At 45.0% G+C, this 22650-nt stretch overlaps 9 protein-coding genes across 9 annotated transcripts; 3 read left to right on the top strand and 6 right to left on the bottom strand.

Annotated features, from left to right (window-relative positions):
- Positions 1–698: 698 nt before the first annotated feature.
- KGD2 (putative dihydrolipoamide succinyltransferase) lies at positions 699–2748 on the top strand (the record flags this gene model as incomplete). Its single annotated transcript, XM_033571575.1, has 11 exons — positions 699–880; positions 992–1050; positions 1098–1169; positions 1246–1301; positions 1369–1710; positions 1775–2167; positions 2232–2291; positions 2347–2401; positions 2453–2520; positions 2575–2646; positions 2704–2748. 11 exons carry the CDS (start codon positions 699–701, stop codon positions 2746–2748), a joined length of 1404 nt encoding a protein of 467 aa, XP_033424890.1.
- A 343-nt stretch (positions 2749–3091) lies between these two features.
- On the bottom strand, positions 3092–3817 carry ATNIH1004_006947 (uncharacterized protein; the record flags this gene model as incomplete). Its single annotated transcript, XM_033571574.1, has 1 exon — positions 3092–3817. One exon carries the CDS (start codon positions 3815–3817, stop codon positions 3092–3094), a length of 726 nt encoding a protein of 241 aa, XP_033424889.1.
- Positions 3818–5089: 1272 nt separating this feature from the next.
- ATNIH1004_006946 (protein-L-isoaspartate O-methyltransferase) lies at positions 5090–5958 on the top strand (the record flags this gene model as incomplete). The annotated part of the gene is made up of 2 exons (XM_033571573.1): positions 5090–5191; positions 5233–5958. 2 exons carry the CDS (start codon positions 5090–5092, stop codon positions 5956–5958), a joined length of 828 nt encoding a protein of 275 aa, XP_033424888.1.
- A 297-nt stretch (positions 5959–6255) lies between these two features.
- On the bottom strand, positions 6256–7873 carry ATNIH1004_006945 (DnaJ and TPR domain protein; the record flags this gene model as incomplete). Its single annotated transcript, XM_033571572.1, has 2 exons — positions 6256–6843; positions 6905–7873. 2 exons carry the CDS (start codon positions 7871–7873, stop codon positions 6256–6258), a joined length of 1557 nt encoding a protein of 518 aa, XP_033424887.1.
- Positions 7874–8273: 400 nt separating this feature from the next.
- Positions 8274–9647, top strand: ATNIH1004_006944 (putative mitochondrial translation release factor (RF-1); the record flags this gene model as incomplete). The annotated part of the gene is made up of 3 exons (XM_033571571.1): positions 8274–8341; positions 8389–8572; positions 8643–9647. The coding sequence occupies 3 exons, from the start codon at positions 8274–8276 to the stop codon at positions 9645–9647; spliced, it is 1257 nt and encodes a 418-aa protein (XP_033424886.1).
- Positions 9648–9807: 160 nt separating this feature from the next.
- ATNIH1004_006943 (putative mitochondrial tricarboxylate transporter (Ctp)) lies at positions 9808–11181 on the bottom strand (the record flags this gene model as incomplete). Its single annotated transcript, XM_033571570.1, has 8 exons — positions 9808–9865; positions 9926–10075; positions 10127–10162; positions 10235–10492; positions 10574–10721; positions 10780–10911; positions 11041–11095; positions 11149–11181. 8 exons carry the CDS (start codon positions 11179–11181, stop codon positions 9808–9810), a joined length of 870 nt encoding a protein of 289 aa, XP_033424885.1.
- Positions 11182–12686: 1505 nt separating this feature from the next.
- On the bottom strand, positions 12687–14355 carry dhh1 (DExD/H-box ATP-dependent RNA helicase DHH1; the record flags this gene model as incomplete). Its single annotated transcript, XM_033571569.1, has 4 exons — positions 12687–13463; positions 13518–14114; positions 14172–14244; positions 14312–14355. The coding sequence occupies 4 exons, from the start codon at positions 14353–14355 to the stop codon at positions 12687–12689; spliced, it is 1491 nt and encodes a 496-aa protein (XP_033424884.1).
- A 1137-nt stretch (positions 14356–15492) lies between these two features.
- Positions 15493–19499, bottom strand: SMC6 (DNA repair protein SMC6; the record flags this gene model as incomplete). Its single annotated transcript, XM_033571568.1, has 13 exons — positions 15493–15544; positions 15601–15698; positions 15771–15819; positions 15873–16012; positions 16069–16227; positions 16315–16417; positions 16468–17147; positions 17201–17242; positions 17483–18043; positions 18099–18326; positions 18377–18896; positions 18950–19356; positions 19407–19499. 13 exons carry the CDS (start codon positions 19497–19499, stop codon positions 15493–15495), a joined length of 3132 nt encoding a protein of 1043 aa, XP_033424883.1.
- Positions 19500–20545: 1046 nt separating this feature from the next.
- Positions 20546–22288, bottom strand: ATNIH1004_006940 (M20 family dipeptidase; the record flags this gene model as incomplete). Its single annotated transcript, XM_033571567.1, has 5 exons — positions 20546–20729; positions 20825–21942; positions 22016–22083; positions 22135–22166; positions 22257–22288. 5 exons carry the CDS (start codon positions 22286–22288, stop codon positions 20546–20548), a joined length of 1434 nt encoding a protein of 477 aa, XP_033424882.1.
- Positions 22289–22650: the final 362 nt, after the last annotated feature.

Here is a 22650-nt window from a genome sequence, read left to right as displayed (position 1 = left end):
TTATTTCTAGGAGCTACAGGAAAGTCAGATGGAGGTAGGGATTAAATATACCTTTTGCTGGCGTGGATCCCGCACATCCTTGTTTGCTTCAAAAAGTGACCTTATGTAGACTGCCTGTCCACGCCAAAGCTGTCTATGAACTGCCCAGTCAAGTGCAAGTTTTAAAGACCGGCGATAAAGTGACCTGCATGGGATAGCATGTTAGCTATTGCTGAGTATCTATTTCCTTTGAAGCCAACCTACGTGACAGTATTGGTGGACATCATGAAGTTTGTAAAGAGACAAAAAATAACAGAAGATCAAGGTAAAGGATTGGTTTTGATTCGGACTTGCACCAGCTTCAGTCTGGTTATGTTTACTCCTTAATTGGTGTCTCGTACCTCATTTAAGTGTAGTAAAGTATTTTTGTTGGGTAAGAAATTGCCATATTAGTTTTTCTGAACTACCGTATAGTGCAATAATATTACTCCGTGACTTACCGGCTGCAAGAGCCAATTAGGGAAATTCCGGTTGTTTCGGCCCGGTTAGGAGCTCCTGCCATTGCTGATTTAGATTCCATCACTCTCATTTTGCTATCTCGTTGAGCTCACTGCAGCCTGGACAACACCTACCGGCAACTGAATCTGGCCAGTTCTTGACTTTAAACCCCGCATATTGAATAATTGAGGCTCGGTTTATCCCTAAACTTCTGGGTCATTATGGCTTCTCGATTATCGCTCGCACGTTTTCCCGAACAACGCCTCAAAGTTCTCACTCGATTGACCCATGGCTCCTATAGCATCGGTATTGGTAGTCGCAGGAATCTTACCTCAGTTACCCTCCGAAAATGTGCCAGATATGTCGGTGAACCTTCTAGTCCGCTAAAAGTTCCCGCCTTGGGGTAAGAAATCCTTTCTACAATGCTATACTCGGGATACAGAGGGAGAGAAGCAGCCGTGTTAGAGAAGAAGGGAATGATGAGCATTATATATATAAGCTGACTGATCAGTAGCATCAATCTTTTTCGGTCCAATATTGGGTCTGGTGGATGTTATCAGACTCGGACTTACGGTACGAAAGCTTCTTTTCAACTGCATATGATATTAACTATCGACCAGCGGATTCTGTTGTTAAAGTTCCCCAAATGGCGGAGTCGATCACCGAGGGTACACTGAAACAATTTTCGAAACGTATGGCCTTTTAGAAACCCACTCCCCCTTCCCCTGAACATCATTTTTTCAAGTCTCATATTTACTTTGTTACAAGATGTTGGGGATTTTGTCGAACGAGATGAAGAGATCGCGACAATCGAGACAGACAAGGTAGGCTGTGGCTACTAATCATGCGTTTTGTGGTTCATGGGCTTGGATATCAACTCACTTTTTATAGATCGACGTTTCTGTCAATGCGCCAAATTCTGGTATTATCAAAGAGTTCCTTGTGAATGAGGAGGATACTGTAACTGTTGGGCAGGACCTTGCCAAGATAGAGCTGGGAGAAGCCCCCGAGACGAGAAAGGAAGAAAGCGCTGAAAAGCCAAAAGATTCTCCCGCCGAGAAGCCTGTTCCCTCGGGACCAAATCCATCGACCTCACCTGAAGCAGCAAAGGCCTCTGCTCCCGAAAAGCAGGCAACATCAAAGCCCGGGGATGTCAAACATTCGCAGACAGCTTCTCAACCACAAGTTTCTAATGATGCGAAGCCTGGCCCCGGAAACCGAGAGGAACGAAGAGTGCGTCCTACGCTTTCTCCACTATTTACAAAAATATATACTGAATTGCAATACGTCTTTATAGGTCAAAATGAACAGAATGAGGTTGAGAATTGCGGAACGCTTGAAACAATCTCAAAATACTGCTGCCTCGCTCACTACTTTCAATGAGGTTGACATGTCATCTCTTATGGATTTCCGGAAGCTATACAAAGACGATGTCTTGAAAAAGTCTGGTGTAAAACTTGGTTTCATGAGCGCCTTTTCACGTGCTTGTGTTTTGGCTATGAAAGATGTTCCCGCTGTTAATGCATCTATTGAAGGACCTAACGGCGGTGACACCATTGTTTACCGCGATTATGTGGATATCAGCGTCGCTGTTGCCACGGAAAAGGGTCTTGTAACCCCTGTAGTACGCAACGCTGAGAGCATGGACCTTGTTGGTATTGAAAAGGCCATTGCAGACCTCGGAAAGAAGGTGCGTTGCATGACTTAAACTAAGTGGACTTAGTGGGAATTGTGCTACTAAACGATCTTTCTAGGCACGAGATAACAAGCTTACAATCGAGGATATGGCCGGTGGCTCTTTTACCATCAGCAATGTCAGTGCCTGCCCTTTTCCTATGGCTTCATTGTACTGGTGCTGATGTGCTTTAGGGTGGTGTTTTTGGGTCTCTAATGGGCACACCAATTATCAATTTACCGCAGACAGGTATGATCCACTAGCCACCGTTCATATAGTAGTGCGTCTAATTTTTCAAAGCTGTTCTTGGGCTACATGCGATTAAGGAAAAGCCAGTGGCTGTGAATGGCAAAGTTGAGATTCGTCCTGTGAGCAGCTTTACTTGTAACTCGTAGTTGGTTTGCCTCTAACGGTATGGCTAGATGATGTATCTTGCTCTGACTTATGACCATCGACTCCTGGATGGTCGAGAGGCGGTTACTTTCCTCGTTAAGGTTTGTCGGGTACTCTATTCAAATACCCTGCAACGCGCTAATCAGACTCTACTACAGGTTAAGGAGTACATCGAAGACCCGCGTCGCATGTTACTTGGGTAGATGAAATACTTCAAATTATTGTGGCCTGCGCTCCATCTCGGTGCAGGCTTGCTTTGTGGTGTGCTGGGTCTATCCTGTATATTAAATGCGTTTGTAATAAGAAAATATCGTGTGGCGGAGATATAACAGGAGAGGAAGGTGGAATTAGAGAACAGAAAAGGTCTTCGTATATACACTTGGTTTACATATGGCTTTGAGTCGGTCTATCGTTTTAACTTTGTCCGGTTCTTGGTTTGTTCTGCTTCCAGCAGCCTCTACACCCTTGCAATGCCTGTCGATTTCAGCTTGAGCCATGCTCTGCAGGGTATCCGTGCTTCAAAGTTATTGGGCAGGTTTTCGATCGTTAAAATCCCACTTTGTCCTTTAATTGCTGTGTTTCGGCACGACTCAACCCAGCAAGCCTTCCTCGTTCCAGCTGAACGAGTACAGGAGGTTCCAGCGATTTTATTATTCTTGTCAGGAGATCAAACATCGCGTCATTGAGATACCGCAGGGGCGTTCTCTCGGATAGGGCTTCTATATGGGCAGCGAGTGAGATCCCCATCGGTGGCAACTGGAGATAGCTTGTAAAACCACCCGATTTTACTCGGTCCTGCGTTGGTGGCGTATCCAGTTTAGCAACCACCTTCGGGATATATTCCCTGGTACTTTCTGGAGACGCATTGCCGAATACTTGAGACTCCTGGAGCGCGGCTTGAACAATCAATTGTGCCGCAATTCCTGCTCTCTGCTTCTCGGTTACCACAGTGTCCACGGCGTTACAGAGAGATATAAATTGCACCACAAGGTCTGAGAGTGGGATTTGGTTGTGATCACGGCAATCGTTGTCTGCTTTTATTCGGGCGTTAGGGCGCTGGGCCTCGGGTTGCAGCAAAGGGGCTCGCTTTTCAAATGCTGTTGGATCCTTGGCTTTGTTCACATCTTTCTTTCCTAAAAGTGGCTGTATATCTGACACCCTTTGTGATGTCGGCCAGGTAATGCAGCTAACAAATTTTTTTGCAAAGTCGAGGAGTTGGAACTTGGTTTGAAGGTCAACAGGGATGGACTCGGTGTCTCGCAGTGTCAACATGAAGGCTGTACACCATGCACAGTCAGTGTGCTTCACGACAAATACTCCCTTAAGGGTGTCTATTTCAGTACATACTGTCTATTATATCAGAGGACCATATAACATCCCAGCTATATTGTTGTTGTTCTTCAACCTCTGTCTTTCTGGTATGTAGCACGTTGTCTATTGTCAAGCATATTAAGTAGTCTAGGATCATCAAATCTACCTCAGATTGAGTGTCTGGGCATGCTCTGTGACATTCCATTATAGATTAGTGAGCAGGGGGTATGTCATGGCCAAGGAATCGCTGGACCTGTACATGTACATACTCCGTAGGCGTAGGAGTACGGTCGGCACTTCCATGTTAGTGATCCAGCTGCAGGTGAGTGGGGCTGTGCCAATTAGGCTGTGATCGACCGTGGATTGATTTAGGATTTGATTTGTTCTTCCATGTCCCTACAGTTTCCTTACGGCGCTTACTATTTGTTTAAGATATTCACATGTAGAACCAGCTAATAGGTAAGAGATACATGGGTGTACATATACTAATTGATATCCTAATTTGACTGTACCCTGGCCACAATAACAGAGTTTTCCGAGATGCCTCAAGCCACTTTCCTGTATCAAATTTGATATACAGTACAGTTCTTTGGCTATAGGTCAGCCACAGTCAATAATGTTTTGAGTTGAACCTATGTATAATAGGTGTATTTTAACTGTTCGGTGTAGTATCTCTTCGGGGAATCCTGTTTTTGTACCCAGAAGGGAAGAATTGGCAACACAATACATATACTATATATACTTATATACACGCACCCCAAATTGATAGATGGATGAACATATGTTTATGTATTTCTTCATACATACCCTTAACAAGCTCCCACAGCCTAGCATTAAAATGCAACTTACACCCACTGCCACTGCGGCCACCTGTAGTATACAATGGTATCAGTACGTGAATCTCTGATTGCACAGTGCGGCTAGATGGAGCACAGACCACGTGACACAAATATGTTAAGATGACGCCATAGGAAAACCCAGAAGACATTCTTATAAAGTCTGGATATTCTGGGCATTTGTCTGAAAGACAACGGGAAACCCGGGAAGATCCAAGTTTCCAGGTACCATAATCACTTGTAACATCCAAATGAACAGATACCATACGTTTTTATCCAAAACAAATCATCTCTTGTCGAGCTACCCCACCTACCTGCACAAAATATTACCTATATGCCCCAAAGTTCCGCAGACACAATACTAGCACTGAAAGAGGCTACAAAAAAGTACATGAAAATGGCATGGTACTGCTCTGGCTCAACAAACATGGAATTGATCGAGAATCTCTCCAAAACGGGGCTGATAAAGAATGAAAGAGTCAAGGATGCGATGATTCGGGTAAGCAAGGATCTTGAGCTCATGTTGCATTTCGTGAACAGTCCATAGCATGCAAATCTGCAGTAGCCAGGCAACTCTGCAGCAGAGCCACTGCCTCTGGAGAAGCGGCATACTGGTACTCATCTTCTGACATCGCGCACAAGGTTGACCGGGCTCACTATGCGCCCTCAAGACCCTATTCGGACTCACCACAACCCATAGGCCACGGGGCCACAATATCTGCACCGCACATGCATGGCCACGCATGTGAGTATCTTATTGACTTTATCAAACCAGGGTCACGCGTCCTGGACATTGGATCTGGGTCCGGATATCTGACACACGTCATGGCCAATCTTGCTCTGGATCCCTCGTATCCTGAGGCGCCTAAAGGATGTGTAATTGGTGTTGACCACATACCGGAGTTGGTCGATTTGGCCTACAACAATATGCGCAAGTCTGAACAAGGTCGAAATTTCCTTGACACCGGGGTGGTGAAGTTTGTTACTGCTGATGGTCGTCTGGGATGGAAGGAAAATGCTCCATATGATGCAATTCACGTTGGCGCAGCGGCGGAAACCCTCCATCCTGTACTGGTCGAGCAGCTTCGTGCCCCAGGACGGATGTTTATACCCGTGGATGCGGAGAATGACGGGGGCATAATAAAAAACATTGGATTTGGTGGGAGACAATACATCTGGGTAGTAGACAAAAAAGAAGATGGATCGGTCCACAGAGAGAAGGTGTTCCCCGTTAGCTATGTGCCATTGACTGATCGGCCACGATAGTGATAACACCTTTAGCCATATTCCGGGTGGAAACAACCCCCCACCCAAACCCTCCAAAAAAAAAAAAAAAAAGGAGGCGAGATGGGCTGATTGTCGCTGCTAGGGTACCATGCATTGTGGATCTATTGCAGGATGAAAAAGGCACAGCAACTTAATGGCAGTTGACAGAACTATTATCTATCTGCTCCCTCGAAGAGCTACGGCAATGAGATGAGAAGTGAAAGTAAAGCGCCTGGGGAAAGGGTCACAAAATAGGCAAATTGGTATTTTAATTGAAGCATAGCATTATTCTGGACTCTAGCGAAAAGGAAAACCACCAGGAAAATTAAAGCCCTGACCAGAAAATTTGAATTGAGAGCCGCCCTTCTGAAAAAAGAAGTGTTGGCCACCTGAACCGAATGGATTCCCTTGGAATGGGGTCCCTCTTTGAGACTCTGGGTCATTCGGGTCATCACCACTATCGTAGCGCGCCTTGAGCTCTGGGTCGGACAGTACTTCGTATGCCTCATTGATAGCAGCCATCTTCTTTTCAGCCTCCTCCTTTGTGACGCCTTGGGAAACAGCCTTGTCGGGATGGTGCATTTTTGTCAACTGACGATAAGCCCGTTTGACCATGCGTTCATCCGCATCTCGGCTGATACCTAAAACCTTGTAGTAGTCCTTCTGTTTAGAACGTTTTAGTAGAACATGCGCCTTTTGCAACAATGACTGGACGTCTTTCGAACCAGGATGGTGCTCCTTGGCGCTATTCAGTACACCTATGGCATCCTCGAAGCGCTCCTCATCGATAGCTACTTGGCCTCTAAATAGTAGCGCTGGGAGCGAATATGGATTTAGCTCAAACGTCTCTGAGCAGTAAGGGGTGGCTCGTTTTATCATGTGCGCCTGAATGTCAAAGATGTTAGCGGGAATTAACTAGGTATAAGTAAGAAGAGGAGCCACAGACCTCGCGGTAAGCCTCGCAAGTTCGCTCTACCAATGATGTGTAGAGATTGTTAGGGGCAGTGCGGTGAATGTGTCCGGCTTCCTTCCCCAGTGCCACGTCTTCCTTCACATCGCTGAGAAGACCATTTTCCTCACCTATTCCCACAAGTAAATTGATGGCATTGTTAAATTTCCGAAGATTCACTGCATCCTGCAACTTCTGCAATTTTTTTAGCAGTCTCTTTTCCCTTCGGTAGAGGTGGTTGCATTGTTTTGAATCAGGATCAGAGTGTAGGCACCTGCGAATTTGAGACATGCCACGTTCACTATCTCCGAGAGAGTAGAACATCATCGACGACATTTGAAGATGTGGCTCCACCAAGCCAGGGGAGATTTGTAAGACAAAAGCAAGATCGCTAATCCCTTCTTCGATATCGCCCCTCTCAAAACGACAGTGTGCTCGGGTTTGTCGCAGGCTCAGGGACCCGCTCGCCTTGACAATGGCTGCATTTGCTTGACTTGTGCATGTTTCCCAGTCGCCACGTTTCTCGGCATCATGTGCTCGTAGTGCTGCGTCTCGTGCATCCTGAAGCTCGTTGTACTCCGATGAGGGCTTCTTCCCAGCCAAGTCAAGATCATTCAATGCGCCGAGCCAGTCAGCAGAGTTAGCCCGGAGACGGGCTCGTTGTAGTAAGGCGCTTTCGAAATCTGGTTTTAGTTGTAGAACCCGGTCAAAATCGCCCAATGCCTGAGAACTTCTCCCAAGAGATAAGTATGCTGCCCCCCGTTGGAATATCGTTATGTAGTTTGTGGGATCTCTCAAAACAGCAGCGTCAAAATAATGCAAAGCTTCACGAGGTGCACCGCCTGCAAGATGTGTTTTTGCGGAAGCTATTAAGGATGATAGTGGAGTATCCGGTGATATCTCTGAAGGCCGTAAGCCATAAACAGCAGAGGAGAAGGCCAGAATAGATCCCAAGGAGATGAGCATTCTGTGTCCGATAATGTTAAGTTTAAGGAGAATTGTATGTGGAATATATCTGAGGAAAAGAAAAGGGTCACTGCAATATAGCCTTTTGTAAAGAAGAGGTATGAAATAATAATATCACATGGTCAGGGCTTATAACAACAGCATAACTCTTGTAGCCTAGTAGAGAGTCTGGCGTAGTTCATAGATGAGTCTCCATCTGTCCTTTACACCTCCTTACAGCTATGTACTGTAACGATACTCCACGTGACGTTATAAAGCAGATCCAGTTATTTGGTCAGCCCTAGCGTTCTCTTCACACTCTGTCTCCAGCGAACCTAAAATACCTTGACGCCCCTCAAAGTCCGGTGATTTCCTGGTACTTATGGGGAAATATGCTGAAGGCTAGGTGGATATGCTCCCAATGCCTATCGCGATCTCGAGTCATCCTAACTCGGTGGCCGCCGACGCAACGGCGAACTCTGAAAACAAGTATGGTCCCACCAACTTTTAAAATAATGGAGAGAGTCCTAATATAGTGTAATGTTCTGTCAAGGTACCGGCCTCTCTCCTGCTTTATTAGCACGAGCCCGCTCTTTGGCAACCGAACATTCTACATACTCCGCACACCTAGCAGATGCTTTCGATACAAAGATTGCAAGAAGAGTCGGGGAGCTAGCACCGATTGCCCGGATCATAAAGGAATGGGACAAAGCCAATGAGGTCTGCCTGTAATCCATAGACGGCTAGAAAAGCAATAATGCCGGGGGTGACTCACTGACAATTACCTCAGTCCATATCAGAATTGAATAGCCTACTTGATGACCCCGACACGGACACGGAGCTACGATCTCTTGCCATTGAAGACCTGGCAAGTAGTAAGAGTGCTTTATCAAATATATCAGAGAGCTTGAAACTGGCCCTCGTTCCCCGGCATCCATTCGCAACTCTCCCCTGTTTACTTGAAATCCGCCCTGGTGCGGGCGGAGATGAAGCAGGTCTCTTCGCTTTTGAAATCTTGAAGATGTATACAGCATTCTGTTCTCGACGTGGTCTTCGATCTAGTGTGATTAAGTTGGAGGCGGTAGACGGCCCAGCAGAAGATCGGCTGAGTGAAGCAGTAATAGAAGTTGATGCGGACGGAGCTTATGATCTTCTGAGAAGCGAATCAGGTGTCCATAGAGTTCAGAGGGTGCCGGCCACTGAGGCCAAGGGGCGGACCCATACCAGTGCTGTAAGCGTGATGGTCCTCCCCAATTTTCCAGAAACTGGAGGTGGCATGGACGTGTCACTTAATGTCGATGATCCAAACAATGACTACTATGTTGATCCCCAAGAAGTCCGTTCGGAAAAGATGCGAGCTGGTGGTGCCGGTGGACAGCATGTCAACAAAACAGAGTCCGCTATTCGTTTGACACATGTGCCGACGGGAATCGTTGTTTCAATGCAGGACTCGCGGTCCCAACATGCAAACCGCAAGAAAGCATGGCAAATCTTGCGGGCGCGACTGGCCGAACAGAGACAAGAGGCCCGAGAGCGTGAAAAAATGGAGCTTAGAAGAGGAGCATTGGGTGGCGTAGCTCGCATGGGCCGCGGTGACAAAGTTCGGACATATAATTATGGACAGAATCGATGTACGGATCACAGGAGTGGTGTCACTGTGCACAATTTGGATGATGTTGTAGATGGTGGTGAAGGTCTTGACACCATAATGGATAGTGTACGAGCCTGGCTTATTGATAGAGAGGTATCAGTCATGGCCGCTGAAGAATTAGCAACGGATAGCTCTAAGCAATAGAGTGCCTGGCCTGTTATCTTCTCTATTTGCTACCCTTCTAATAAATATGTAGATACATGAGCTGCTGCTATTCTCTGTCTTGAGACATTGGGATACAAAGGTTTTCTTGTGAATGGATGTCAATAGTCTGTAAGCTGTGCAACTGCTCCATTCTATGACATCATATGTATCTCCTCTGTGGGTCCAATGAGTCCAAAGCATCCATTGTTTTTTCATATCTGGGGGGAAACTGTTAGCTGCTGAATGCACATAAGTTGTGGAGCTGATTTTGGACATACACGGTAAATACAATTCCTCCGCTCATAATGAGTCTCACCAGCCGTGGGACAGCCCCCGACCAAAATGTGAATATCCCTTCATCCTTAAAAATCCTTGCCGCACAAATGAAGCTGTTCTTATAGTTTTTACTGGCTTCAAGTGATTGCATCCTAATGTCTATTAGTGCATAGAAAGAAGAAATTTCCTCAATATTGTATTACCTAGTTTTAATAGTATCCAGGGGCTGAGTAACGTAACTGCACAGTACAATATACATATTAGCCTGTTGTCGCATCTGTATAAGACCATGAGCGTGATATTTTACGTACACGGTTATAAGACCAGCGATACCACCAATGGCGAAGGTACTCATGGTTCCTAGTTTCTCGCCAGGCGCAACGTAGGCATGAGCCAGTTGTTTTAGCATGGTGTAGCTGGAAAATCTCGTTGCCGAGTTGGCTGCTTGTCTTGCGGTCGTAGGGACAAAGCCCTGGAAAAAACCTCGAATGCCTCGTTCTTGAAATATGACTTTACTACCATGGAAGAACCCGCGCATGCGAGGGCTTGCAGACTTTCGGTCGTCAATCCTGCGATAAGATGCACGTCAGCTTTCCTAACATATAGGGACACGCACGGCGCAGCCTAGTGTTCTAATCGAAGCAACCGACAATTGTGTTTTGATACTCTCAAATGGTGTAACTGCGAAAAGAGATTCGGTAACACCAGCTCCAAACCCAGCGATGACCGTCCTCGGGCCCGAAATTGCACCATGATTATCTTGCAGGAGAGATTTGAATGTGTCAAAAGCAACAAACCCTGTGGACAAGATGTCGCGTAAGAGAAGTTGAATACGGTAGGTGTAGATGGAACTCACGAATGCCTGCCTTAAGGGAGTTTCCTATAATTAATGTGGTACACCCAGCGTACCACTGCTTTCCGAAAGGCGGCCACGGTAGCTTCTTTGAATCAGGTAGCCTGCGATTGAGTTGCGACCGAGTCTTCGCAACTAGAGCGTAGATATATTAGCACAAGAGGCTGGGGCATCTGGATGGAAAACTTGCACTCGGCTGGGTAGGTTATTGCTATAAAGTTAGTTAGCAGATGTATGATAATAAGACAAGGGGTTTTGTTTTACCAATTTCAATAGCACCTGCACTAGAGCCGGCGATTATAGACCGCAGAATGCTGGGCTGTGATGGGTTTAAATAGCTACTTCCAGAGATTATTATACAGTATATCGTACCTTGCACCCTCGGTCTTTTTCAACAGTGGCCATTGCCCGAACGGAAACAGGCACCGCAGCCAATTGACATTAATATAGGTATTAGAGCTGCTGGCTGTCTTCGTGTTTCTAGGCTTATATTTGATCCTCGGCGAATACGGAGATCAAGGAGCACACCACGTGCAGGTTTTTGTATATCTTTTACAAACTAAATTGTACAGGGCAATAGTACACCAAGCTTTGCGCTTGAATTAAGGAACTTAAAATTGGAGGGTACGTTTGTCATTTAATGCTACCTAAATATTTGTCAGGCTATAAGTAATATGGACGTTGAAAGATAGTCCAAAGAAGTGGTAGCATCTAACAAGCTTCCTCCTTTTTTTTTTTTTTCTTCCCCCTACTTTCCTCTCTTTGCTCCATATTTTAATTAAAAAAAAAAAAAAAAAAATTTGATTGCTGATGCGGTGCGCTCCCAAGCGCAGAATTCCATTCGCTATCCCCCATGTTCTTGTAAGAGTTGTCAGAAAGGGTACGTTTCCTTGCAAAAGACATTGAGCCCTTCACTCCCGTATTGGCATGTTCCGAATTTTCAATTCCATCAATGTATGAAAATAATTTGACCAGGCGTGTAGAATCGCCTTGGCTCGAGGATCGTAAGCCTCCACATTGGCCACAGTAGGGTGATATGCATATAGCACATAGTGACTGGAGCCACCTGCATGCACATCGAGGCATTTAAACGGAAAAAACTGGGTCCTGGGGCACGTAAGAGGCCGAAGGAAAAGTGAGGAGCGGAGGGGAAAATCCAAATAACGCCGGAGTAAATGTAGCAGCTGGAGCAATGAAAACAAAAAACAAAAAAAGGAGATAAAAAAAGGCTGCGTGGTAAGCTCTCCGAACCTTTGCCATCGGAGGAATTTAACAGCCGCCCAACGCAATGTACATAGTAGGCACCCACCAGCACATAAATAATGGTGCTGAAGCCTGGACGGATGTAATAGTTGATCAATGAATTTTGCCCAAAACCATCCACAAACGCCAGACACAAGTCACACAGAAAACGCCGTTCTTCGTGTTGAAAGCCCAGGAACGCAGCGGGGAATGTTTGTATGTACAAAACTATAAGGAGCAAGGCAGCCCCAGCAAGAAGATGGTAATGTGAGCCAATCACAAGTCAGTCAGCCCCTGGTTTGATGTTGTAGAAAAGAGGGAAGGGAGAAAGTAAGAGAGAAAGAAGGAAAGAAAGGGAATAGGATATTACTGAGGCGGGCCCAAGTGCTTGGGGATAATGGAAAGAGTAAGATATGATACAGGTACCACCGCGGTTACTATATCTATTTTGAGGCAAGATGGCATGGTTTGTTTGAGGACAAGAGTGAACAGGGTAAATAGGCATGCTCATATTGCTAAGCACAAAAAAGGTATCTGAAGAAAGAAATGAGCAAGGTCTTTTCTCGTCAAGTTGAAGTAAATTGATCAGGGTTAGGAACCAACGGGCCTGGGCTGGTTGGACTGTTTTTTCAAGATACTTGTGTTGTCTGTAATTCATCACGTTGTTTCTAGTTCTGGGGAGAGTTAAGCTTATTTGCCTCATTCTGCATGTTGCGGCGTTGACCCTGTCCCCGACCACCACGGTATGAGCCCCGGCCTCGGCTAAATTGGAAATGGCCTCCGTTTGAGTGATGGTTGTGGCGACGATCCCCTGAGCTCTGATTCTGGGCCGTGGTTGGAGCTAGCTGTGTCTGAGAAACGTTGGCGATTGGGCGCGGAATGGTGTCTGGTGAATCGTATACGTAAAGCTTCTTGTCGATATTCTGGGGGATAGGTTGTATTTCTGTTCCCAGTTCCTGCTCAATTTTATACAAATTAAAACGGTCATCCCAATTGATCAGATTTATTGCAAGACCCAAATGCCCGAAACGACCAGATCGACCAATTCGGTGTAGATAGGTTTCAGCATTCTTGGGGAAGTCAAAGTTTATGACAACGTTGACAGCTTGTATATCAATACCACGAGTCAGCAAATCAGAGCAGACAAGATTACGGCAGACACCGTTTCGAAAGTCGTGGAAAACTCGGTTGCGATGTTGTTGGAGCATTCTGGCATGTGAGTAGAAGCAAGAATAGCCCAATTCTGTGATCTTTTTTGCAAGAAGCTCAACACGGTTTGTAGAGTTACAGAAGATAATCGACTGGTTTATCTGTAACTTGGAGAAAAGAGTGTTTAAACAATGGACCTTTTGTTTTTCTTCCACAAAGGCATAATATTGAGTGATTCCCCGGAGAGTGAGTTCATCCATAAGATTGATTTCATAGGGATTGCGCATGTGTTTGTCCTATGATAAATAAGTCAGCTAGTGGGAATTAAAAGGAATAACTACAGGACGTACCTTGAATGATTTCACAATTAAAGGAAATGTTGCGCTGAAGAGCATGACCTGACGGTCCTTGGGATGAAATGAAAGGAGCTGCTCAATGACAGGTGTGAATTCAGGTGACAGCAACTTGTCTGCTTCATCCATGACAAAGGTGGGACATTCGGACAAATCAGCAACGCCTTTGCTAGCTAGGTCCAATACTCTTCCTGGAGTTCCGACAAGAATATGAACAGCCTCATTCAATCTGATGATGTCATCCATCAATCCGGTTCCTCCTGTGGTTACCATGACGTTGATTCCAAGGTGTTTTCCTAATGTTTTGCAAACGTGGGATGTTTGAAGCGCAAGCTCTCTTGTTGGGACAAGGATGAGGGCCTGCGTTTTTGTGCTTTTGGGATTTATGCGTTCCAGAGTAGGGATGACAAAAGCTGCTGTTTTCCCTGTGCCATTCTTCGCTCGCGCCAGAATATCTCGACCAGTGAGGGCGACAGGAATTGTTTCCTCCTGAATTGGAGAAGGTTTCTCGAATCCAGCCTCAAAAATACCCATCATAAGTTCGCGCTTAATATAGAAATCCTCAAACTCGAGGCCTTTGGTTGCGGTAACATCCTGGCCTCCAATTAGGTTTCTTAAGGCAGAGTACTGACGTACGACGAAGCCACATACCTCTGTCTGCGGCCTTCCATCTTTCACAGGGGGCTTTAGCTGATCTCTCCATTTCCCATCCGAGTTTGGTTCCCTAATGCAACAAGATTAAGACTATCCTGTACGTATGCACTCCACTTAGGAAATCATGGTCAACATACCCTAAGCTTGTGTTGTTCAATTGTGATGCAAGAGCGTCCGCCATGGTGATCGGCTGTTCAAAAGGGATTTAGGCTGGGATTTTTTTATATTTTTTTTTGACTTTGCAGGATCTCAAAGTGTACACCCACTGATGTGAGTAGTATGTATGTGTCGAGACTAGGGCGAATAAGGGACGTGGTTGGGCAGAATCCGTAGCCAGATGGAAAAAGTAGATGTAAAGAGGCGACCGGAAATAGGACGTGGTGGACTCGACTGTGCTGCACGTGCCCACAGATTGGGTCTCTGCGACAGATCGGCCGAAGAACAAGAGAACAGTTTCAGGACAACTAAGACAGAAATTTATCTAACTGCTTTCAAATTTCGCCAGATATAAATGCGATGGGGGTTTGGCAATTTTCGGCAATTCTGAGGGGTGTGAGCTTCTGGAAGAGGGTGCTGGGTGAGATGGTTGCTAAATTGCAAAGTTGATTGTCAAGAAAGCGGTGACCAGAAGTCTTGATTTATAAACTCAGGGATGTGTGGTTAGCTCAATAGTGTCAGTTTAACTTCAAATTTAAATGACATGAGGGTTTGAATTTGCTCTGCGTTGCTGCAAATGTACAAGTATTCTGAAATATCAGTCGGCGAGTGTGTGCGAAAGACGGAAGAGGGGATATCGGTTAGTAGTACTGGTGGGACTGTAAAAAGTGGACGGCACTCTCTTGGCCGCCATGAACAATAAAAGGTATATATATATTATATATTACGGTAGTTGCAACAAATTAACGTATCACCTAGATATCTGGATAATTCTGTACACTCGCCACACTTTAGCAATGATGTTAATATGTAACTATGTAACTAAACACATCTGACAAGACAAACACGCAGGGCGCCCAAAAACAGTAAGGTCAGACGAGTAAAGATATTCGTCCGGAGATTTTTCTTTGCCCTTGAAAACACATCGAATGATATGCTTGGCCTAGTATAGTAGAAGCACTGATACCATTTGGGGACCCCTCCTGCAATAAATCATGGATTAGTCACCTAGTGACAATTGGTTGGAGATTCTATATGCACATGGCATTAGACTAGCAGGTTGGTGTCGCTCTCTTAAGATAAGTTTCTTCTTCATTCTACCATTTCTCAGAGAAGATAGATGAGATGGGCAGAGATAACAGTATAAGGATATTGTGTTTGATTACAAGGATCGAAACGACAAGCTAGTCTGTCCTCGCTCAGGTTCGGCTAGCCTAAAGGACATCATTAGGAACAATAGCCACCGATAATCCATTGCACATATACTCACTCTTTTACTCGGACATCAGGTGCTAAGGTGATCTCAGCTCTTGATCCAGGTGTGATAAGAATAAATTGTCGACCAATTGACCGCCTAGCAGCAAGCATCTATTTATGTATTGTTCAGCAAACTTTCAACTTAACAGATTTTTTATGGTTTGATTGAGGTACTCGACATACAAGCATATCAATCGCCATCTTTCTATTAATGTGGTCCATATACACATCACTGTAATAATTAATGTTAGAGTAGTTATTAATACTCTATGCATATTAACTTACAATTCATCTAGACAGCGTATTGGTGAACCCATGGCTTCCCAGAGTGCCAGTAGAAGACAAACTTGTGAGAAGGATTTCTCACCACCTGAAAGGGTTTTTGCACCCCGTCCAGTGCTGTCTTTTGTTATGTCAGGCTCAACCTAGGATGCATAGTTAGATACCAATGGCAAAGTGTGGTGGAATCAATAATGCACACCTGTAGATCAAGAAGTTTGCCTTCATGATCGGTCAATAACCGGCCGCGAAAACTCCTCTCACTTAGAAGATACGTAAATTGTGCTTTGGCACGGGATGAAATATGTGACCTGAAAAGCTTCCAACGCTTTTGACGGTACTCAAGAGTTGCTTTGAGTACCTATTTCCCAGACATCAGTAAGGTGCTTATAAAAAGTAGAGAAGGAATAGCGTTTCCCAAACATTCTGTATTCAACTCTAAACATACATCTGCGAGAAGTTTGAACTCCTTTACCTGCCTTAAAGCCTGCTTGTGGGCGGCAGCAGCTCTCTTAGCTTCAGCAGCAATCTCATCCCGAGAAGCCCCCAACCTAGTATGCCATTAGTTGGTATGATCAACACCATATTAAATTGGACTTACTGTTGATTGTAGCGCTGTATGTCCCTATGCAGTCTGTCAAGTTTCTTGTCAAGACTAGCAGCTGTCTCGCCTTCAGCAATCTCCACCCGCGGTGATACCAAACTAGCTTTCTCGCTGTAGTCGAGAATACGGGATGCTATCTCACTTTTTTCATGAGTAGTTCTTTCCAAGTCGCGTTTCATTTCGTCGATTTCGTTAACAGCAGCATTCTTGTCACTGATTATCTTACGACGCTTTTCGGTTCCCATAAGCTCCTCGCTTTGCACAACCTGGAGCTGTTCCATCAGAGTGTTGATCTCAGCATCTTTGGCAGCAAGCTGTTGCTTTGTCCCTTTTAGTGCTTTCATCATAGCGTTCATGGCATCGGTGCTGTCTTTCAATGACCCTGAATTAAGCTGCTTCTCTTCTTCAGCCTCCTGTAGAGCAGTCCGCAGAGCGTCGAGATGTCCGTCTTCCACAACTTCTTTGTCGAGTGCTTCCAAGAGCTCTTCCATGAGGTCCTCTTTCTTTTGCATAGCAATGCGCAGGTCATTTGTTTTCCTTTCGTGTCTTACACGAGCTTGCTTGCAACCCTCTAGGCGTGACCGAGCAAGGCGGAGTTGTTGTTCCTGGTTGCTTAAGTCGTGTCTTAGATCTGCCACAACACCACGTTGAACCCTAGTCTGTGATGCTAGGTCCGTCTTCATTCGAGGGTTTCCGTTATAGGCTGGAACTGGCGCTTGGCTTGGTTCACCTGCCCGGCTATAGGAGAGGTGAATGCCTCTTCGTCTATCAGCTTGGTCAATACAATAACATCGTTTCACATTTCTCGGTCGTTGTCCATCAAAAAGCACAGAAGAGGCCTCCTCGAGTCTCTCGATCAGTAACATCTGCTCTATACCATGGTTAATAATTAACTGCCGACGGACTAATTCATTGTCAACTGTAGAATCCGTAATGCAGTGTCAAATTGAGAATCTGGTTCGTGTTCCGATGTATCGAGATGACCATCACTCCCTATGAAAATTGGGCATACGCAATTGGCCTCTTGCATGATGGCCGAAAGAATGTTCATGTCTCTTTTTGAGGTAACGATAAAGCTGTTTAAGGTAGCGCCGAGAGAATTTTCTAGTATAGATGACCATTCGGGCTTCAGCAGAGTCACATGGTGTCCAATAGGCCCGACTGGTTGTCTACCGAACGACTGTTCCTGTTGAATCGCCCTAATAAGTGCAGGCATCTTTTCATGGAACCCTAAATTCCGAATGCTCCCTTCCTTGTTGAGATTTCGTAAAAGAGATTCTGCCTGTTCAACATCGCTTTTAGTTTTGCTAATTGGCGCTGCTGCCAAGTCTACTCCTTCATTGGCCTCTTCCAACTCTCGATAGAGGCGATCACGTTCGCGTTGGTGCTCCTCATACTGTGTACGAGCTTCGACAGCCTCAGCCTTAACTTGATTTAATTGTTCCTGTTTCCGAGTATAGCTCCCTCCACCAAGTTCAGTCAGCCGCTGATTTTCCTCAGCAATCTTTTGTTGTGTTTCACAAATTCTTGTTTCTGCTGCCTTTAGATATTCCCTTATCTTGCGTTGCTCTGCCTACAGACACAATTAGAGAGCGGAATAGTAGGTAGTATGGACAGATTAGGAGTACTTGTAAGTCATGTCTTTCACTCATCTGTTCATCCCAAGCTGATTTTAGATCCCCCTTCTCATTTTGTGCATGTTCGAGTCTGCCCCTGGCTTGCTTGACGTACTCCTTGGCAGTCTCAATCTCGGCATCCGCCTCCTGAATAGCCGTATCAAACATGTGCAGCTCAGCATCAGCAGCTGTAACTCTGTCGTGTATCCTGGTGAGTTCAGCGTCAACGGAATACAACAACTGTTCCATGTTAGAAAGTTACTCAGAGAGGTCCATACTAAGGCTCTAACCTTTTCTTGCTCTTCGACTTGAGCCCAGGCCATTTGGCTCCGAGTATTCCTGAGCCGATTTCTCAGAGATTCATGCTGATCAGATATCTCAAGTCTTTGCTTAGCTGCATCTCTGCGGTGCCTTAAGACCTCAATGTCTTGCTCTCTGTTCTTTAGCTTTTCTTCTATTTGATCGGCAGATTCTTCAATCAATCGATAATCCTGATCAAGTTGCTCTAGTTGGACACCCTTCACAAAAAACCTGTACTTTTCAGCAGGACTTGATGTGCTGAGAAATTGACGAGCCATATCCTGTGAGAGCACGTTCATAGGATTGTCAAATTGCAACGTAAAGAAATCAATAATAGAATCCAACTCTGCCTTTTTTGTAGATACTATACGCCCATTTTCTGCTTTCATTTTGAAGCCACTAGTGCCATTCTTTGAGAAATGACGCTCTATAATTATAGACTTCCCATAGTCATCTGGCATGTAAGCACCATCTCCTTGATTTTTGATTCGTACCACAATTGCAGCGCTCCTTTAAAAAAAATATTAGAACGAAATTAGTTATAGTTTAATCGTGTCACGTACTCTTTGCCCTCTTTGATGAAGCTTTTCAAGCTCTGGCCTCGATTGGTAGCAGATGCTTTGCCACCTAAACAGAGAGTGATAGCTGTAAGAACTGCACTCTTTCCACTGCCATTTTTCCCGACGATGAAATTTATCAGCGGGCCCAGCTCCACGTAAAAGCGATCATGGCACATAAAATTATAACATTCAACCCGTTCAAGAATTCCATTTTCAGCAGGCACGTTTGGCTCATCACTGGAAAAAGAATATTTCTCTTGAATTACCTGTGTCGCGTGCAACTCTAGCTCATCTTCCTCGTCATATAGAGCTTCAGTAATCGAACGAGGACGCATCCCTTCATTGCCATCGATATTGGCAACACTATTTTCATCGGAGGCCAGATAGTCTGGCGTGCGAGCGCGTTTTCGCTTTCCATATATTAGCCTGCTTTCTGGAACTGCCCTCCAAGGTTACATACTGAACGAGGGCGAATAGAATAATCTTCTATTCCATCATCTTCATCAAAGTCAGAAGTCCTTAGGGACGCTTGGGGACGCTTTGAAGACGGCATGAAGGAAAGAGACGGGATTAGTGGCACAAATGCAGGGCGTTATGATTCATAGTCACATAAAGGAAATATTGACGACAGTATTTATTTTGAGAACAATGCTTTTGAATATCGCTAAATTATATGGTAAGTGATTACCCTTGATTCTGGTGGAACTATATTTCAACATCAAATGTTTGTTCTACTAAAGATGCTACTAACAGTACGTCACGTTACAACGCGACGCGTCGTGACAGCTTGGACCCAGTAAGAACCTTTTAGAGGGGGCACATCCCGCACACCTATGGTGTGTCTCAAAAGTCATGACTGTAAAGTGGACTGGTCACATATTCGTATCAGAACGGTAGTATGCTGAATAATCTGGAATAGTATTAATCATGTAATTAGGTATACATATATATTATGCTAGTTATTTCTGTATATGTACAATTTATCCTAGAATAATTACCATAAATGAGGTGTTATGAGCATATATTAAAGATATGCCTTAATGCCAAGAAATATTATATAATACATAGGTTTATGCAATACAACTTTCTCTTCAATAAATTACTAGCGCCGTTCATGACTCTTGCAAAGTAAACACACCTCCGTACAATCTCTAGCACTAAGTTTCCGAAATAACAACATGGAACGCCATTTCCAATATACTTTGAAAGCGACTGTAAAATAATAGGCACCATGATAGATATAGGAAATTGTAATTCAAATACGGGCCACTAGCTAAATAACTATTGCAAGTGGCTGCATAGTGGTTTCGGAAATTTAGTGATATGCAGGCCAGAGACTGTACGGTGCATACGCATTGATACACACCTCTGCCCAATCTGCCTAGAGCAAACTCAATGGAAAGAGGCACTTCGTATTACTAAATGTTTACTCCAAGGCCTAGCAAATATCCGCTTCAAGCTACCGAAAATCCTCATAAGCATGTGAGACCTATGTTTCTGTACACCCTTATAATTTGATGATTTATGGACCTGTAAGTCTGACAGCGTGGAATTAAACCGGCAAACTTTGGAGGGCAATGGCTGCCGCACCAATATCATTCAAGCCTTCGTGGGCTCCTCCGCAACATAATGTAAATAGGCACCTAGCAGCTTGGTACCTTCGATGTAATTCCTCTTATCAAGCTTCTCATTGATGGAATGGGCAGCGTCGGTTGAGCTACCCATTGGCAAAAGCAGAACATTCTTACCTGTTGCCTGTTCAAAGCTCAACGTAACGGGAATACTGGTATGAGTTAGCTTTAAGCTCGTGGTATAGATTATAGCTAGGAAGGAGAATTGTTTCAACGAGCAAAGAGGGGCCATTACTTCGATACATACCTGCCACCCTCACGGGTCATGTCTGGTTCAACGCCGAACACTTGCTTCACTGCCTTACTTGCTGCTGTGAAGTTCCAATGTTTCGGGCTGGATACCCACCATTTCCCGTCGTGCTGGAGCCATACGTCCAAAGTATTTTTGCTGTTCAATTTGGCAAATTCAGCCTTGATATAACCAAAGACGAGCCTATTGACATCCACACTTTCCATATTTGGAACAGTCCGAATTGAGAACTTGCCGATGACTTTTGCCGGAATAACTGTTTTCGCACCGGGGGCCGAGTATGCACCCTCAACACCGTGAATAGACAGGGATGGATATCTCCATCGTGCCATAAGAGTCTGTTCTTTGGTTGGGTGGATGCTTGTTTGGCTACCCAAGGATTCGTGTAAATTGTCCATTGTATAGCTGATATTCGGGTACAGAGAATTTTCCTCTTCTGTCAAGGGCTCGACCAGGTCCATGATCCCAGGCACCAAAATGTTGCCATGCGAATCGACGAGTTTGGACAGTATATGGACAAGGTCAGTCATTGGCTCATGGGCAGAGCCACCGAACACCCCGCTATGCAGATCTTGAGCAGGGCCAGAGACACTGATAGAGTAATAGTTACAACCACGCAAGCCGTAAGTAAGGCAGGGTTTCTCAGTGCCAAGCCAGTAGTTATCAGAAATGCAAACAGCGTCTGCATCCTTGAAAAAGCTTTTGCTTTCAGACTGAATAAACTCTTCCAAGCCTTCAGAGCCATACTCCTCCATACCTTCAAAGCAGCAAAGAAGATTCACTGGTAGCTCAACTCCGGCTTTTTTGTGGGCTTCAATCACATTCAGCCAACCTAAAACTGGGCCTTTATCGTCTGTGCTTCCACGACCGTACATCCTTCCATGATTATCGACTGTCAATTTGAAAGGTTCAGTACTCCAGCCGTCTTCCTTCAAGGCAGGTTGCACATCGTAATGACCGTAGACTAATATAGTGCGCTTGTTTTTGTCATTGCCATAGCGAGCAATAACAACTGGGGGGAGTTCGAGATGTTCTTTTCCAGGTTGTTTACCTAGTGGCCGTTGTTGTACTTCGGCTCCCAAGGCTGCCAGCTCCGATGCAAGGAATTCTGCCATCTTTAGGTGCAGTGGTACGAGTTAGTCACTAGGCGTGGGGTACATCTGTTAAAACAATCTTGAAATGTCTTACCTTGAAAACATCTTTTCTGTTCTCATCTTGTGCAGAAATGGACGGAATAGCAACAGCATTTCGCAATCCTTTGAAGCTCAGTCAGTATGGCTCCTAGCCCTGGGGAGTTGATGACATACGGTCAATAAAGGAATCAGACAAATAATCGACCCTTGAGTTCCGTTAAATTGAAATCCACGCGCATCAATTTGAATCAATTGAGTAGGATGCCGCCCGAATGGGTGTTTCCATTAAAACTTACTGCTGGAAAAAAGGCTCAAGCTGCGGTGCCATTTTTCGATCACTGATATTTCCGTAAAATGACAAGCGTGTAGAATATTGACATATAGTGGTATGGGTAGGTGTAATGTCCAATTTTGCCTAGTGGGAGAAGTAAAAGATATATATGTCTTATACTTTCCAATTGCCGTTGCGGACGATGGAAGGGGAGGAGGGGTAAGGACATTTAGTCGTTTGCGGAAGAGAATGGAAATGCCCTCGATTTGTTGGTTTGGAGCGGGGTTTACCTAACGACAACTTCGATGTGCATACCATACCCGACGACCTATTCCTTTTCCGCAACTAAGCGCTATATAATTCGGTTAAAGCCGACAGGAATTTTAGTGTCACCCCTGGAGTAGTACTGCTTTAAGGAA

This window comes from Aspergillus tanneri, assembly GCF_003426965.1.
Source record: "Aspergillus tanneri strain NIH1004 chromosome Unknown AapTan_7_pilon_pilon_pilon, whole genome shotgun sequence".
Lineage (NCBI taxonomy): Eukaryota > Fungi > Ascomycota > Eurotiomycetes > Eurotiales > Aspergillaceae > Aspergillus > Aspergillus tanneri.
Note: the sequence above shows the minus strand (reverse complement) of the source record. Positions and strands in the feature narration are given on the sequence as shown.